This window comes from Cheilinus undulatus, linkage group 13, assembly GCF_018320785.1.
Source record: "Cheilinus undulatus linkage group 13, ASM1832078v1, whole genome shotgun sequence".
Lineage (NCBI taxonomy): Eukaryota > Metazoa > Chordata > Actinopteri > Labriformes > Labridae > Cheilinus > Cheilinus undulatus.
Genome location: NC_054877.1, coordinates 29,927,763 through 29,946,289, shown reverse-complemented (window position 1 = coordinate 29,946,289; position 18,527 = coordinate 29,927,763). Strand labels below are relative to the sequence as shown.

Sequence of the window (18,527 nt, the reverse complement as noted above, 5' to 3'; positions counted from 1 at the left end):
CTCTGTTGTTTTTCACAACCACCTTTAACAAGTCCACCTTTAAACCCTGGTGCGAGCCCATACAGCATCAAATTGAACGTAAAGTTTGGGACACACCTCGGTTTAACTGCATGGAAACATCACTGATCTGTCTACTAAAATGGTTTCTGTACAAGAGGCAGATTAGGCAAAAAAATTACACAAATTGATTGAAATTTTCACTGAAATTGGACATTCATAAATATGTTATTGGCACCCACATGATCCCTGTTCAACCAATCCTATTGTGGACTGTGGGCTTATTGGCTGAGAGATCACAACCAATGTTCAGATATACAATATCTATGTAACGGAGTGTATGTGACATGTGAGGGTGTGTCAGAGCGAGTGCGTGATGCAGAGGTGTGAGTGGCTTTGCGCTGGCCGTTTTTATTCTCTCTGTGTTTCCCCGTTCTCTCTCTCCCCCTTCACGTCATTGTGTTCTGCATCAACCCCCCTCCATCCCTCAGAGCTTCGAGAAGGTTGGTGTGCTCTTTCTTTTCTTTTGTTACTCCTTTGTTTCACAAAGATTTTGGACTTATTGAAACAGAGAGAAACAAAAAAGAAAATAAAAAAGAGAAGACATTTAAAGGACGTTGGAGTAGATATAAAAAGTGAAATGACATTGTCTCCTAAAATGAAGAGTTGATTTTTCTAAAGCTGTTACCATGATGATGATGATGATGATGATGGTGATGATGAAGTGGTCTGCCTACGCAGCAGAGTGCATTGACTGCATTGTGAGGCCTTGTGTGCAGAACCCTTGGTATTGCCTTCACTCCCCGATCAATGTTTTCTGCATGGTATGATCTTGTTGTCATGGAGACCCAAGAATTGGAAGATTAAAATGAGGCGATGTTTGCATGAAGGAGAGAGAGAGAAAGAGAAAGGAGCACCGCTTGCATGTGTGTGGACTGACGGACTGACACAGGAGCATGGCACAGTGTGTGTTCATGCCTATTGATATTTGATATGCTCACAATGTTATAAGATTGAGCTTGCTGTCTTGTCATGTCTTGCATCTTTTCTGTTTTTTTGCCTTTGTTTTACCATGTGTGCCACAGCTTCCATGACATCACATCTTGTCCAGTGCTGCACTTGTTGGTGAAAACCTTGCGCTCGCTGTCACGCTTGTGCTTGCCCTTCTGCAATGAGGTGCTTTGCGTTGTGCAGATGCTTAGAAGAATCTTCAGTTATTTTTGCCAAATGCATGGCATCAACTCAAGACGGCAAAAGAACCATTTTGTCACAAGAAGTACAGAATAACTAAACTACAAGTAGATTGTCTCGGGTACTATACATGCTAAAAATCCAAGGTATTTACTTGAGAATATTACTTCTTTTCTCACTTTTTTTTTGACTTTTTATGCTTTTATTCAAGAGACAAGACAGTGGATAGAGTTGGAAACTGGAGAAAAGGAGCCACTGGCCTGATTTGAACCCTGTACGAGGAGGACGGCCTCTACATGGGGCCAGTGGTGTAGTGGTGTGAGAGGAAGTGGTGATACTCATAATTTATATACTCTTTAGAAGTAGGTATACCCCTGTATACCCTGTACACCACTGCATGGGGCACACAGACATAATCACTGGACCACTTGTGCTCCAAGAATTATACTTCTATTCCACCCAAAAAAGGAAAATAGTTTTTAAACTCCATTACATCAGCATCACTACATATTACAACAGTTGCACAAATTTTTCAATATGATGCATTATTGGTAAAATAGATTATTCAATAGTATACAAAAGTAGAATTAGCTTCACTTTTACCACTGACTAACAAATGGATGCACATGGATGCATTAGTAATAATTAAACTGTACAATAACTCAGTCACATGGTACATTTTTCCCTTCATTATTTAAAATCAAAGAGATATTGTGAAACATTTTTATTAAAGAAATAATATATTGTTCCTGTTAAAAAGAATAATTTCAACTGCTGAAGCGTAAGTATCAAAATACACCCTTGCAGACTTTAGTTTTCTCTGGGATTCTGCTGTGACAGCCACACTTGATTAATGATAGCTACTATAGCAAATGGCAGCTAATAAGCTTTATTTATAGAGCACTTATCAAAACCACAGAGCTTTGCAAGGACAGCAATAATACAACAAAATAAAAAACAAAAACAGGTTAAAAATTAAATCCTTGAACCCTAGGCATAGGCACACTGAGAATGTAACAATGTTAGCTACCTTATTTGGCTCACATAACAGAGTAAGGTAATGCATTTCCCCCCACTGTTACTGGTTTTATTATTGCATTTAGCACAGCAGTGTTCTACTAGCTGTTGAAAAATGAATTTAGCCGGTCAGTGACCTATGGTAAAAATGACATAATGCAGCTTACAAATATGCTGCCTCTGGTGGGCACTATTACTTCTGCAAGTCATTGCCTTGTTTGGTAAAGTTTTAAAATGTAGCTTCAAATGTTTCTACTGGTAGGCTATAAATTAAAACCTAGCATTATCCCATTAATACAACACTTGAGTAAAAAATAAATGAATAAATAAAGACTATCTATCTAGCTATCTATCCCTCTATCTACATCTTTTTTACTGCAGTCTTAGTTCAACTAGCAAGCTAATGCCTTATTAGTGTTAGCTAGCTGTAGCTAGTGCAGTTTGTTAGCAAATTTTTGCCTTGTCTTTGGAACTACTGTAAGTTCACTTTTATTATAAGTCTTTTCTATCAGACCCATTGTGAGAGTTTGGTTTTACTGTTAAGCAATTATTCATTTGATGCCAAATAGCAAAAATAAGTGTAGCTCTGTTAACGCTATAGTTCAGATTTAAGCCACATGGTCCTGTACTAGCTAAAAAATACACTATACCTGAGTCTCAAATCACTTTCTTCTACTAGTATACCATGATACAGCACTCTTAAATGTAGTACAGAGCACTTAACCACTACGGGTTAGTATTGTCTCAATTTGTGCACTGACCTTTTACACTAACAAGAAGTGAGAATGGTTTAACCACCTCTAGTTCTGCTTCTTTTCAAACAGCAAGTTACAAGTAGACGTTTAACGATTTTAATCCAAATTTGATGGCTTTTTTAATTGACTAAAAGATTCATGTACAACTGTATTTTATGTTAACATTATTCTCATTAAGAAAAACAACTTCTTTTGCTTAAAAGGCCCTTTTCTTGATTGAAATCTGCTGCTTGTAACATGTTAGCTACTTAGCTGATGCTAATGCTAGCTGGGCCCTAGCATGCTAACTGTACAACATCTGCAATGTCACAAATATGACTTTCATGGAGGGTGCAAAGTGTCCTACTTTCTACAGTCAATTCTCTGACGTATTTGAGTGTGCCAGTAGTATACTGGATTTTAGAATACTTCTCAGGGTGAATGCATAATGCGCATTTAAACACTCAAAATATTTAGTATTTATTTAAAAAAAAACGATATGGTTTGGGACACACTGTGTGCATAAAGATGCTACTGTTATGATATATTTTAGCATTTACCCAGCCAATGTTGAAAATGTTACATAGTACCTTTAAATGAATGTGATACTGGGTAGGCTAATTAGCAGTCAGCATTGTGTGAAAATACCAAACTTTAGCAATAACTTTCTTTTAGTTTTTATTGCTAATTTACATACTTAAATTAGACTGGCAATGATATCTGAAGTATAACTTTTGAATAAGTGTCCTGACACTCCTAAAGTTATTAGAAGATTTGAGTCCTGATAGACTTCATTCTTACTCTGAAACAACAGTGTTTCCAGCCAAAGTATTATTCTGCTCTCATATTTATTGTTTTAAGGTCATAGCCGCGTCCTGGCTGTTGATATCTTCTCCAAACACTCAGACATGCCTCTATTGACTGACATTTGAAATTAATCATATCCATTCACATTTTTAGATATCGGGGTATGAGATATTAATGATTGCCTCTCACTACAGTGTTTAATGAAAGCCATGTCCTTGAGACAGACTGGATGGTGCTGCGTAAATGTCAGCTCAGTGACGCTGCTGCTGAACGGGTACAGAGCGGTGCGGAGATCCAGCGGTAATCCTTCTGGCTGTGCCAAGGTCTCCCCAGTCTGTAGCCTCCAGACTCCCTGCAGAGGACAGGACTAATGATAGCTCTGCTAATAAAGATTGAGGCTCCTGGCTCTTTCAAACTGTATAGAAAATGGAGGGGAATCATGCAGTCCTGCTAGATTAAGTTTAAGCTGGAGGCTCTGTGAGCATGTGAAGGATTATCCCTTGTTATGAGCTCACTTCATTGTAAAGTCCTCAGCTGTGTCTCTGCAGTGGATTCTTCAGTCTTTTGTCTTTCGACCTGACTGATATCTTCCTCCTTTTTTAGAAATACTCTTACTGCTGAGGTCATGCTTCACTAAACGATCATCCTAAGGCTCCATCTTCATCCTGCTCTTCCTCACATTACCACTAATCTATGCTTAATTAATTGTATTTCTTTTCTGTTAAACATTTCTAGGTATAAAATAACTGACTAAATAAATCTGATAGTGTATTTGTAAGGCTGCATTGCATTTGCTTGGCCTGTCTTGTGCATGAGGCTGGCTTTTTGTCTGTCTGTCCGTCTGTCTGTGTGTTTGTCTGCACGCCCATTTAAGGAGATGCCTGCCTAATCATGTCTGTTCTCTAACAGATCTACCTGTTTTTGTCTCTTTCGTGTCTTCAACTTCTGTATCCAATTCTGGGTATCTTCCATTTTTCATTTCTTTATTTTTCTTATTTATTTATTATTTTTAAAAGTAACTCAAATGTTTATTTTGTCATGAAATGGCAGTAATGTCATTGCAACTTTTTAAAAAATTTTGTTGAATCATGTTACAAAAGTTTTAACTCTTATCCAATTGTCTCTAGATTCTTTGAGTAGGGGGGATGTGACCCGTGAAGATTCCAAGTAATGATGTTACACATTTTGGAGCGGAGGTTGTGCAGATAATTTACCCATATTTATTTATTTGTTTATCTTTATTTAAAGCTTTATTTTTCTTATATTATATATAAGAAATATTGCTGGATATCATCCAGCAAAAAAGAATCTTGTTGATTTCCCCCTGTAGGTTTTTTATCAGCTTATTTTCTGTTTGTTGTTTTTTTTAGTCTTTTTGATAGTTCCTTTCCCATGTTCATGTTTTATTACACATGCCAGCTACCTAATATTTAGTTGAGTTTTGTTTTTCGACTGTGTTTCTGCTCTCTGTCTGCCCCCCTTTTCATTCTCTCCTCCCATGCAGAGATGTTTGTCCGTTTCTCTTTCTTGTCTCTCTCTGTTTCCTGTCTTGTGACCCTGGGGTATCCTCTTCTTCTTCTCTGTTCCTTCAACATCCGTTCTCTCCTCCTCTTTTCTTTTTTTCTTACTTTTGAAGCACCTCCTTTCTGAATGGGCCTGACTCTGGTATATAGCCGTGTTTTTAAAATAGATCCATGTGTTTTCTTCTTCCTCGCTCCTCTTTTTCTTCCCCCCTTTTCCCTCCTTCCCCCTAAAACCCTCTTCTAATCCTCTCTTTATCTCCACCTCCCTGTCTTCTCCCCTCCTTTCCCTTCTCCCCATCCCTTTTTTTCTCTTCTTCTTCTTCTTCTGCATTCTGTCTGCACCCTGATGTGTAGGAGCGACAGACACATGTACATAAGTTTATTAACTTATAAACATGCACATACTACCTCACATATCTCTTTTTTGCTCGCACTTGTTCTTTCCCGTTCTGCCTCTCTCATGCTGTCTTGGTGTTCTTTACTTAATGTGTCCAATGTTCACTCTGTAATTTTGCCACAACACCTTTTTAGAACCCACTCCTGTCCACATTTCCAATTCATTTGACTACACACTGTATCACTTATGAATCCTATGTATTGTACAGTATCTTGTTGTACAATGTGGCTGTCCTTTGCTACATTGCCTGTCATTGTCTGGAAGAGAAGCAGAGCTGCCTCTATCTCTCGCTCTTTCTTTCTGTCTATCACTCCCTCTCTCCTTCTCTCTGTGTCTTTGCTCTCTGTCTTGCTTCTCTCTGTCTCTTCCTCAGCCTTCAGTTCTCCGTTCTCTTCTTTGTGTTCCTCCACCATTTTCTCCCTCTTGAGTCGCCCAGGCATGCAAATGACCTATGAGTTCAGTCTCTCGATGCATCTCTCCCTAATAAACAGTCGACCCCAACTCTAACAGATGCAGCATTGGATGTACTGTGCTACTTTACTTGTTCTTCTTATGGGGGGACACAAATAGCAAAGCAGGGCCTATTGATCGGCCTCTATGATGCATACACTCGCTTTTCAAAGAGCCTGTATGATGCAAAAGCACCCTGAGGCACAAAGTAAAGTTTGTCACATAAAGTCTGTGGAAAAGTTTTCTACAAAGGGGCAAATAATGATAGTAAAACTTAAATTAAAAAAAAAAAGAATAAAAGAGAAACTGACTATAGGTGTCATGTCCTGGCTGAAATGATACTCAAGAGTTTGTCACGTTATTATTTTTGTAGGCAGCTCACGCCGATTGGTTGAGCTCAACACAAGATTTGTGTCTTTCTGTTGGAATCATCAATACCATAAAGTAATTGGGACAAAACTTGAAATATCCCTTTGTAATTTTCTGTAAAAACCCTGAAGTTCATTCTCCCCCTTCCTGTTACCTCTCCTCTCTTCTCTCTCTCTCTATTTTTCCTTCTTTTAATCTTTCTCGCCCTCGCTCTCTCTCTCTACTTCCACCTTGCTTCTCTGCCTTGCTCTTCCTCTCTCTCTCTTTTTTCTCTCTGATTCTCTCCCCCTCACCCCCTTCTTCCCCCCTCCCTCTTCCTTCTTTCTCCGCCTTTCTTCTCCCTCACTCCCTTCCCCACTTTTCTCCTCACCCACCCCTCAATCCCCTCCCTCACCCTGAAAAACACCCTCCCTATCCTCTCTACCCTGACTCTCCTCCTTTCCCAGTGCGCCGTGTTCCCCCTCGTTTCTCCATCCTCCCCTCCAACCACGAGATCATGCCCGGAGGGAGCGTGAATATCACCTGCGTGGCTGTGGGTTCACCCATGCCGTACGTCAAGTGGATGCTAGGCAGCGAGGACCTCACCCCCGAGGATGAAATGCCAATCGGACGGAATGTTCTGGAGCTTAAGGGTGTACGAGAGTCTGCCAACTACACCTGTATGGCCATGAGCAGCCTGGGCATCATCGAGGCTACAGCTCAGGTCTTAGTAAAGAGTAAGAGACGCTCCAGTGACATGATGGATCACCAGGAATTTATCATACAAATGTAATAGTGTAGGAGGACATATTCTGTATTTTTTATGCAAGTTGCTTGGTCAATTAATTTGCAGAATGAATCATGCAAAATATGAAACACTTCCAGCTAAGTTATCTGACTTCAGAATCAGCTTTATGGCCAGATATGCTTACGCAACAAGGAATTTGACTCCAGTTAGCTATGCGCTCAATGTACATGAATTAAACAATAAATACAGTAAATTAAACATTAATAATAAATAAAACTGGAAAAAGTATGCAAAAAATTTAAGATTTAAATATTTACAAGCTCTAGTTGTTAGGTATTTTTTCTAGGATATACAAGTTGGTGTCATGATAGTATGGTTGCAAGACATACAAATGGTGCAAGAATGCTGACTAGTTGTGATCAGAAGTGTAAAATATGCAAGGATGTGGGCAGATTTACATGAGATAGATGAGATAATGCACCTACAGCAGATAGCCTTCTTGTAATATCTGAGTTACAGTGAATAGATTAAGTACTCAGAGCATTTGAGTACAGTACATAGATTAATCATTGCAAAAATGCATGAGATGAGGCATTTTACTGCATGGGTTTAAGCTTAAGTGAATAGATTTAGTGCAAATGTGCATATGAGTTGAGGGTTTTACCACAGTGAGCTTTCTTACAGTATTTGAAATACAGTAAATCAGTGATAGACAGTTCAGAATATTTAGAATAAAGCAGGACTGAGGTGCTTGTTAAGTGACAGTACTTTTTTCTGGCACTGTGACTGAGTGGTCATCATAAGAGGCAGTCATGATAGCTGTCATACAATAGACACAGCAAGGCACCATTCATAAATAAAGCAATTTAAAGTGCTTTACTGGTCCAGCATACTGGCACTACAGACTTTTAACTTAGTCTGTCACTCTGCCAAAGGTGTTTTGTATACTGTTGATAACATTACAGCGATCAGACTTTTTTTTTCTGGGTTGTTAAAGCTGGTACATTAAAGTCACACCTGCAACCAAAGCTGTAAACAGACTCATAATTCACTGCCTGCATTATAAATTAAAACACACAGATAATCATAAAAAATAAAAGTAACTGCTTTGCTCCACATTAACATGTAGGCACACTCAGAAAAAAGCGTTAGTGCAGGATGTTTAAATTGCTTGGCAGCAGTCAGGTCAGAGCTTTAGCCCACTATCATTACACCAGCCACTTTGGCCGAAGTCCTGACGACTGTATCAAGAGGAGAGACATAGTTTTCTCTGCTAAAGGGATGATGCAGTGTCATCAAATCATTAATGAGCCTTCCTTCTTTGCCTATGATGGGTAATCTTACCGACACAGCCAAGGAATGTAACAATAAGTCAAGCCAAACTAGAGACAAAAGAAGGGCAGGCCATGCCATGGCAATCCTGGGAAAAATGCAACACACTTCTGAATGATGTGCATCTGAGAGGATTTAGGAGTTGGTATAGTCTATGCACGCTAAAAATAAGCGAATGTTCTCCAGATACCTCGTGTATATCCTGCAATACACTTCATTTTGCAGCAGAAGATTTCACCACTACCCATCGTTTCTGTTTCAAGGGGCATGAGGGCACCCAGAAACAAGGGTAGGGGTAAAAGTTAGAAATGAGACTGAGTTTTGCAATCTCTATCCAGCTAATTGCTGATAGAATCTAAGAAAATGTTTAGTGTTACTGTTGACAGCTATATTTCAATGTTTTACGTTTAGAACTATTGCATGAAAGTAATATCACACTTTTGAGGTTGTTGTTGTACTGAATCTTAGCATGACTGTGACATTTGTATTACAGCTGTATTACAGCATTTATATTACAGCTGTGCTGATATTCAGTATTACAACACTTATTCTTCTGTTGTATTTCTGAAATAAATAGGACAAAATGTACCATCAGTGTAATTTGTTCAGAACTGATATGTATTTAATAGTGTAATACTTTTTATCTCCAGCTTTGCCAAAGCCTCCTGGCACACCCATCGTCACAGAGACCACCGCCACCAGTGTGACCATCACCTGGGACTCCGGCAACCCAGACCCCGTCTCCTATTACATAATCCAATACCGAGCCAAAGGGCCAGACAGCAAGTATGAGACGGTTGACAGCATCACAACCACCCGTTACAGCATTGGGGGGCTGTACCCCAACACAGAGTATGAGATAAGAGTGTCGGCCTTTAATAGCATCGGCCAGGGGCCTCCGTCTACACGAGTGGAGGCCCGCACAGCAGAGCAAGCACCTGCAAGTCCTCCCCGAAACGTCCAGGCCCACATCATTTCTCAGAACACAGTGATGGTCCGCTGGGAGGAGCCCGAGGAGCCCAATGGACAGGTAGGAAGTTGACACATAACCGAAATAGGAAACTCACATTTACCCTTCAGTTTCTTTACAAGTCTGTGCTAAATGTGATGTTTAATATTTGCACCAAAATCAATGGTAAAAATCGTAAATTTACCTTTATTAATAAAACAAATACTGCTAGCAATCACTTCAGTCAAATGGCACAGTTAAAAACAAGTTCCAAAGTCATACTCAAGGACATTAAAACAAGAGATTTAACTTTTTCAGCCAGACAACTAATTTCTATAATGGTTAAAAGATTTTGGTGCAGCAGAACACAGTGTGTATTAGGCTATTCCAACCCCATCACTCCTCACGGTTTGTTTTACGTGCAGAATTCAAGGAACGATGTAAAAGTAACTTTAACACTGTCAGACATGGATACAGGGTGGTGGGGCTGAAAGCAAAAGAGCAATTCTGATGCAGGGCAGAGCTGAGGGAGAGAGCATAATTCTTGCAGCTTTAATAGACCACCAATTTGGGGGATATTTGTCAGGTGATAGGCTAATGAAGCATATAAAGTATGAAATTGTTGTAGTTTGAGTTGTCTGACTGAACTGGCTGACAGGATCGCTCCATTTAATAAAAGCAGTGCCATAGTTATGACAGAAAAAAATGTGAAAAGCTGAAACACAGTTAAAAGCATGTAAAATGAAAAACAGCTGACTGGAGAAGGAGACATTCTGAAAAAGCATGCCTGCTTTATCTACTCCACCAGTTTTTTTCCTGAGTCTTGGAACCCAAAAATGCCCAGTTCTCTCTCTTTTCAAACTTTAACTTAAGAATGATTCTTTGTCTTCGGCACACAGATTCCTATTTTCCCCAAAACACAGAGAGCCATGTCCAGCTTCCACCAGCTGGACAGACGAATTCCCATAAACTTTGAACAAAACACCCTATTAATCTCTTATAATTGACCCCCGACAACTCCGAATTCCCGGAATCTGCATTTATCTCTGCATGGATGTGTATTGTGTTGTTGTAGTGCATGTGTTTAAATCCCTCCCATTTCAGCTGTGTGTATCTCCAAACATGCCAGCTTTTAAACTTTTCTGAGCAAAGTGTTGCAACTCCTCCGTCTATTCCGTAACTTATTGCATCTGTCCACAAGCCTCTTCCCTGATGTCAACCTCACTCCCCTGCTGTGTCCTTAAATGACTCCTCACTGAGGCCTTTTCTTCTCTCATTCTTAACTGTTATCCTGAGGTGTGATATCATTAAAATACTACGCGACTATGCAAGTGGAATACGGACTGAATATGCATTGAATATGTAAATGATTCTTTGTCCTTCATCGGGACTTTCATCTTGGAGAGCTTCAGGCTGAAAGTCCTGAAAATGATCAGAAAGGTCAGAAAATGTCCACACCAATCAGAGTCATTTTAAGAAAAAGAGGCAGTAACTGTGGGCGTGGTTTAGTTGTACTACAAGCCTTTAAACATGGCAGCTGGTGAAGAGAGCATGGATGCAGCTTTGGTGGCAGTATTATCACAACTGGACAAAGTTTCTTCACCAGAAGAGGAGCACAGAAAGATGTTTTGCTCTTCTCCCTACTGGCTTAAGCAAGAGTTTGATTTACCATCTGGCTCCACTGATAGTGAGCAATGACAAGAGCTGCCTGTCGAACTCTCCTTACATAGTGGCAGTTCACACCTAAAATACCATATTTTTTGTTACTTCGATTGGCCTGTCAGGAATGTGACAGACAGAGCCTCCAATTTTTTTAAACACCATCTCTGGGCTGTTGCCCTGATGAATATGAAATATACCCCATGCCATGGATGTGTTAAACAGTCTATAGCAGGGATGTAAACTCAATCACAGCAGGGGCCGGATTCTGAGTTTAGGTGTGACCTGAGAGCCTAAGAGGGTCACAATTTAACCATAAACTGTCAACTTTGTTTTCAATAGTAATATATTTTAGGGGTAAAAAACTTATCACTGATGATAAATTATTTTCAAATTAAAAAAAGAGTCAAAATGATACCTTTGAAGGCTTAAAATCCGAGCTAAAAAGTCAAACTTAATAGTTCAAATGGTCCCAACACAAAAATAAAAAGTCAAGCTAATGTTTTTTTGAAAAGGCAAATATATGAAAAAGAAAGTTTCAATCAATTTTTTAAAGGTCAAACTATAAGATGAAATTCAAAATCATAAATTTAAATGGTAAAAATATGAGATAAAAAAATCAAAATCATAAGTTAAAGCATTACTTATGAGATGCAAAATTTGAAATATGAAATGATAACACAAATGAATTTCTTTTCAACTTCTTGACTTTTTATCTAATAATTTTTAGGATTTCCTTTTTCAATTTCTATAATTTAACAATGATATTTCAAATGTTCAAGGTTAAATTTACATTTTTTTCACTGGAGGAAATCTGCAGACCTCATACTGGTGGGCCAATTATAATAACAATATGATCTGATCCTGCAGGTTGGGTATAAATGAACAACGGGCCAGATTTTTTAAAATTATGATAAGGTTCTGTGTAGGCCAGATAATTGGCAGTGGTGGGCCGGACATGATCTACAGATCACTATTTGGAGATCAATGCTAGGTCAGTCTCAAATTCACACGTTTCCTTTAACTGCCCTAATATTTAGCATAAGAACACATTCTCTTTCTCCATATCTACTGTATATTATGATTCTACTTTCTTTTCTTTTTTCCTACATGTTTGTTTGGGGGTTTTGTGTGTTATTTATGTAGTCTGTTTCATTGCTACAATGTTGATAGCCATTAGGGCACATTTGAAGTAAGGACAGATTAAAAAACACCCTGAATAAAACTGTCCCAAGTCTTCGAAAGAAAAAAGATGGTGTAGTACATATTTTGACATGACATTCAGCCTCACTGTACTACAGGCCCCACTCATAGATGCTTCCAAATTCACACAGCAGGTTAAAATGATAACGCAGTAATAAATTCACCACTGGGAGCATTTTTCCAGTGTGAAGGTTCATATCCTTTAGCGGGATTGTGTCTTCCTAGAGATTTCCCCCCTGTAACTCCCTCACTACTCACTCCACAGCTGCTGAAGAAAGAAGAGGTAATTGGACTGTCCTCTCTGAGTTAAGAGCACTCCCTCTGGAGGCCCATTTCCTTTTCTGGCCCACCTAACTGTACAGTATGTTCATAAAAGTGCAAGATTGAATTGAGTGCATATGGGGATTATGGATATTAAAGAGTAATAACAGGAGAGGTGGAAGGGGTGAGGGCGAAAGCATGGCAGCGGGATTACACATACTCTGAACTGCCCATAAACAAATCCCGCTGGAGAGGGTATGGTGATTATATTTTAAGCACTACAATATTAGTGCATGTATTGGGCCTGGTTTGGTTAAGCTTAAAGTGACATTTGATTATCAGGGTCAGCTGAACAACAGGCCCAGGGATGCAGGGACATCACCTTGTGACAGTGACTGCCTGCAAACACCCAACCAACAAATCCACAGGACTATCAGGATTAAAGTGAAAAATAATTCATAGATGACCTTTGCTGTGGTAAATTGTGGTTGAGTTGTGGATTAACGCTGCTGGAGACTCGTTGGAATTAGACGAGGGAACATATGATAAAGCAATGACCTTAAAATTCAGTCAAGCCTCTGATTTTTCCTCTGTCTTTTCCTGTGGTAGGTGAAAGGCTATCGTGTTTACTACACCATGGACCCGTCCCGGCCGATGAATGAGTGGCAGATCCACAATGTGCAGGACAGCGTTATCACAACCATTCAGAACCTGGTGACAACAGAGACCTACACAATCCAGGTCCTCGCCTTCACCTCTGTAGGAGATGGGCCCTTCTCAGACCCGGTCCATGTCAAAGTCATGCCTGGAGGTCAGTCTTCATGAAGTATACTCCCTTCATGGTGCTTAGATAACGTTGTCATTTATTCTTCGTTCGCAGTAGGAAAGTGTCTGTTTTTTTTAGCTGTGCACACATGAGTCATTCTTTGTGCGTGTGCATGTATCTAAAGTGTTAAGTAGCTTATCTGAGTGACTTATGTAAAGTTTGGGAGGCAATCCACTGTGAAATACTTAATATAAGCTTGACCTGTCAGAAAATATGACTTCTTGGAAATGAATAAATTCCACCTGCCGGGACAGAGCCGTGGAGATTTACGAAAAGGAAACAGGGATTAACGGCCCAAAATGTCCGTCGTAGCTCGTTGCTGCTCATGACGCTGTGACAACTGCTGTGGCAGGTTTTTATGTGATGGGAGGTACAAAGAGATGATTACTGTGATGGTATTACTAGTTTGAATTTGTGCAGAGAGCAGCTTGAGCTACTGCAGCGCCATTAAGGGTCCTGGAGAAAGGCTACCATTTTCCAGCACAAACAAAAGAGTGAGACTGTGAAGAGCTGTGCAAAAAGCAAGAGTCTGTTTGATTTATGGGTCCAAATTTATGTGTGAGCATTCAAATGGAGAAGCAGCGATGTGTCTTTTATGATCACACCATTAACAAGGTCAGGCTTGAAATGTGATTGGTTTTAAACATATCTAACTAGAAAAGCACCCAGAGAGCACAGACCTCTGCCATCAGCCCTATCTCACAATAGTAAAGAATCCTTTAAAAAAAATCCTGGATCCAGACAGTGATCCAGATCCCTCCCAAAATCTAATCAGTTCTTCCTTATGCCATTTCTTACATTTCCTGAAAATTTTACCAAAACCCATCTAGAACTTTTTGAGTTATTTTTCTAACAACCAAACAAACTAACAAACCCTGCTGATCACAACCTCCTTGGTGGAGGTAAATATCTAAAATCAGCTGCAGTGCATCATCTGCTAGTTGCTTTCTCTTCATTTCATTGTTAGCTAGTACTCTGAATAGTAACCTGAGTCATTAAGGAATTAAACTGAGGAAAATTATATTGTATGATGCCACTAACATTAGCTTTGAGTCAACTTTCTTTGCCCCGAGGGGAAGATTGTTTGCCAGCCCGATAAAAACAAAAAAACACGTTAAAGCATAAGTATGTTTTCACTGACATTAAAAACATATTAAAATGATGAATTCATAAATACAAGATTGCATGAAGTCACTTCAGGGCACCAAGAACATATAAAACCATCCTCAAAATCTTCATAAAACACAAATACAAATCAAAATCCGTCATCAGGCTCACTTTTAGATTTTATTAGTTTGATGGCTTCACCAAGAAAAGAATTTTCACCCTTTTTGACTTATATGAAATGTTTGATAGCAGAGGACACCAGGGTTGTCAAATTATTTGGAAGTTTTGAAATTATTCAGATCTCTTTTTTTTTTTTTCCTAAAAGAAGCTGCAAGCATGAAAAAGAGAGCACTTTGGTGATGAAATGTTGCCAGTGTACTTTGGCAGTTGAGACAGTGTGCTGGAGTCTGCCTGCATTTTGAGGCAATTAAAATGTAGACATTACTCATTGGGTGCCTAACTCTGCAAAGGAGATGGACCGGCCATATTCCATATACTCTCTGGCAAATAAAAACTACAGGTGTGGTTTAGTTGAGCCAAGCCTGTAAACAATTGAGGCCAGTGGATAGAGAAGCATGTGTGCAGCTATAGCAGTAGTTTTATCATCCAATCACCCTCTGAGTTTTTTATAAGGTTCTGCCCTAGCCAAACACCGTGTATGGGGTGTTGCCTAGATGGATTTGAACTATATCCCATGCCATGAATTATGTGACAGTAAGTCTGGTGTGTCAGGTTATTGGGTGTACGGGACTTCTATTTTTGTTGCTGTGGTATTGAAATAGACATTGGTATCTTTTGATTTTTACTAGAAATATATTGAAGTTAAAATATCTTGTATAGTGACAACTCTAGTTGCCATGATGTTGTGTTTCTCTTTAAGTTTAAAAAATAAACACAGGAACTGTTCCCTGCAATTTAAAGGAAGAGCATTTACAGCTGAAGCTAGAGTTGTAATCATCATTTATTATTCAGTACTCTTTAAAACACTGCTTCATCAAGACTGTGGGAATGTTGTGTTCATATTTAACTCACAGTGGTATTTCTTATGCAACATAGCTCTCACAGAAATATAATCACACTTTATTTATAAAGCACTTAACAAAACACAGCTAAATGTATATTGCTGTAAAAACAACAAGTAAAACATAAATCATCAGTACAAGTGACTAATAATATGAGTCAAACCATCAAGAGCAGAATATTTCCACCAGTATCAAAGATTTTCAGATTAAAAGGATGGATGTTTTGGAAATTAGATGATATTATGAAGCTAAAATAAAAAGGCCAATATTTGTATTGTGCCAACTCATTATCAATACTATCAAAAGAAACTTTACAAAGTGGCTAGGTCTAGATCTTACTCTTTGTTAAATAAAGTAAATCAATAAAGTATGATCTGTGCTTGAAAAGACTTTTTATTTCAGTTCTTTCCCACTTGTATAGTTTAGCAATACAGTGATCATTTATCAAAGAACTCCTTTAGTTCCAAGAAACAGACAGTCTTTCAAAGGAGAGGCAAAACTAGAAAACCATAGCCAAGTCCCTTTGGGTTTAAGCAATTTAAAATCTTTAGGGGAAAAAAAACAAACTAGGGCTGCACGCAGCACTGAAGGGCTCCGAGTGTGTAGCAACCCATGCACTGCAGAGAGATCATGTAGATCCTCCCAGGACCACTAATGGATTTAAAATATCAAGCATATTGTACTTTGTATATGAGGTAGTACTGGCAGTGAAGAGTAGGTGGCAGTATGAGGAAGCAAGATGTTAATATGGAGAATTGATCAGGGCAGGACTGATCCTTGTCAGGTACATTTCTAAGAGGATGGGGCATTTTATATCAATGGTGTTGCTGGCTTCTTACAGTAGGTGACGCTACAGATAAACCATAAAGTTACCATTCAGCTGTGTAGAGGAGCAGACTTTGATCCTATATATGAAGTTTGAAGCCTGTCAGAAGTTGCATACAAGAGTTGCACCAACTTCTTGTGAAACGCTGAGATGTTGAAATGCTTGCCATCGCCAGTGAGGCTTCCTTCGATGAAACGTCCTGCTACCAGCAGGGGGCACTTTGTGTAGATGTTTTCCTGTGGGCATGTCAGGGTGAAGCTGGTTCCTGTTGGGATAATGGTATGGGTCCAAGAGACTTTTTGTAGGTCTAGTGATGATGCATATGCAGACCAAAAATCATCAGCCTAGGTTGAATCGTCTGCAGGGTCTGATGGTTTGATGTGATATGGGAGGAAAATTATCTTAATTCAAGCAAGGGGGCCAGATTGTTGCTCCACCTTATGCTCATGCTGAAAACACAAGCTTTTGATAACTTTAGATCTCCAACTTGTCGACAATCAGCAAAACAAATCCAGAATCAACTAGAAAAGCACTCGGTGAGTGCAGACCTCCGCCATTAGCCCTATCTCCCAGTCGTACAGAATCCTTCAAAAAATTCCTGAAACCAGACGGTGAGCTGGATCACTCCCAAAATCAATCAGTTCTTCCTTATGCCATCTCTGACATTTCCTGAAAATTCCATTAAAATCTGTCCAGAACTTTTTGAGTTATGTTGCTAACAAACAAACTAACTAACTAACAAACGAACAAACCCTCCCGATCACATAACCTCCTTGGCGGAGGTAATAAGATGAAATCACAGACTAGTTTGTTAAAATGTGCAACCTGTAAAATGTCAGAAAAGGCAAAAATTTGCCCCATATGATCTCCCTTCTGGTACATATTTTCAAACATAGTATATTCTTTGTTTTTGTTTTTGTTTTTGTTTTTGATTTTTTATTTTGACTGGACATTTCACCACCGATTTTCATGCATGTAGCCCAAACCAGCGGGAGGCACTACCCAAAAAGACTTCTAGCGGGCACTGTATAGTCAGTTTTCGTCATATACTGTATGCATGAAACCATCAGAATACACATTTTTCTCACCAGGACTGATACGTGTGTAAATCTGGGTGAGTTTAAAGGCCGTCAAAGCAGGAATAATTTTGAAGGATTGAAAAATAACAATAACCCTTGCGGTTTTAATATGGTCCTTGCTCCAAGGTCGGTGCTGGGAGCTGAAATACTGTATATGTAGACAGATATAAAGATAATGTACATTTAACAAGTTCTTTCTTTGCATCCTGCTTCAGTCCCAGGCCAACCCGGGAAGTTTAAAGTCGGCAGGGTGACGGACACAAGTATTGAGCTGACCTGGGAGCCTGCCTACACCAAAGAAGGCATCGTGAACTACGAGCTGCTCTACAAACCTGTCAAATTTGGCAGTTTGGTGAGACCTTTGCTCTCTCTTTATTAATCTCTCTACTGAGTGGATTTCCTAATAAGACAGAGAGGACAGATAAAGGAATTTTAGAAGTTTAACCCCTGTGATCAGCACCACTTTGTCTGCTAGTGACAGTCCTCATCTTTATTTCTCTCCAACTCTCTTTTAATGACTTACTTTTACTCCCCTCCCTCGTCTGGTCCTCTGCCCTTCTTTCTACTGTCTCACAGGAGAAACTGACCTTCGGGCCGAGGAATTCTTACACAGTGGAGGGTCTGAAAGCGAACACTGAATACTCGTTCTCCCTCGCTGCCATCTCAAACAAAGGCATCGGAGCTTTTACCAACGAGCTGGTGCAGAGGACGTCACAAGCCAGTACGTCTCAATCTGATGGGTTTTCTGCACACAAACACAGCCTTCAGATTTAATAATGTTTAACTTGAGTTTGTGTATATATTGTATCTGATGAAAATTTTCGTTTCTTCACACAAATGGACACACGGCTTACCGTAAATCATCCTCAGCTCCTGATCCCGGGAAAACCATCGTCTCACCTCTCCATTTTTCTCATTTATCAACCCATCTGCCCCACCTCCCCTCTGATCCATCTATCTACGTTTAAGCGTGCCTTCCTTTCTCCGCTCAGCCCCTCGCTTTTCTTACACAGCCAGAAACATCATGACGGATGGAGACGTAGTGCCGATT

At 39.5% G+C, this 18,527-nt stretch overlaps 1 protein-coding gene across 19 annotated transcripts in view; it reads left to right on the top strand.

The window, feature by feature from the left end:
* Positions 1–18,527, top strand: part of LOC121519817 (receptor-type tyrosine-protein phosphatase S-like) — a 131,112-nt gene that overhangs the window by 74,294 nt on the left and 38,291 nt on the right. For 7 of the 19 annotated variants that reach the window (XM_041802802.1, XM_041802809.1, XM_041802807.1 and 4 more), the window contains exons 7-13: positions 489–500; positions 5,624–5,638; positions 6,932–7,201; positions 9,195–9,574; positions 13,226–13,427; positions 17,692–17,828; positions 18,053–18,197. In XM_041802802.1, the coding sequence (XP_041658736.1) occupies positions 489–500; positions 5,624–5,638; positions 6,932–7,201; positions 9,195–9,574; positions 13,226–13,427; positions 17,692–17,828; positions 18,053–18,197 (1,161 nt within the window). The remainder of the gene's footprint in view (positions 1–488; positions 501–5,623; positions 5,639–6,931; positions 7,202–9,194; positions 9,575–13,225; positions 13,428–17,691; positions 17,829–18,052; positions 18,198–18,527) is intronic. The other 12 variants (XM_041802817.1, XM_041802816.1, XM_041802814.1 and 9 more) reach the window with 3 other exon arrangements.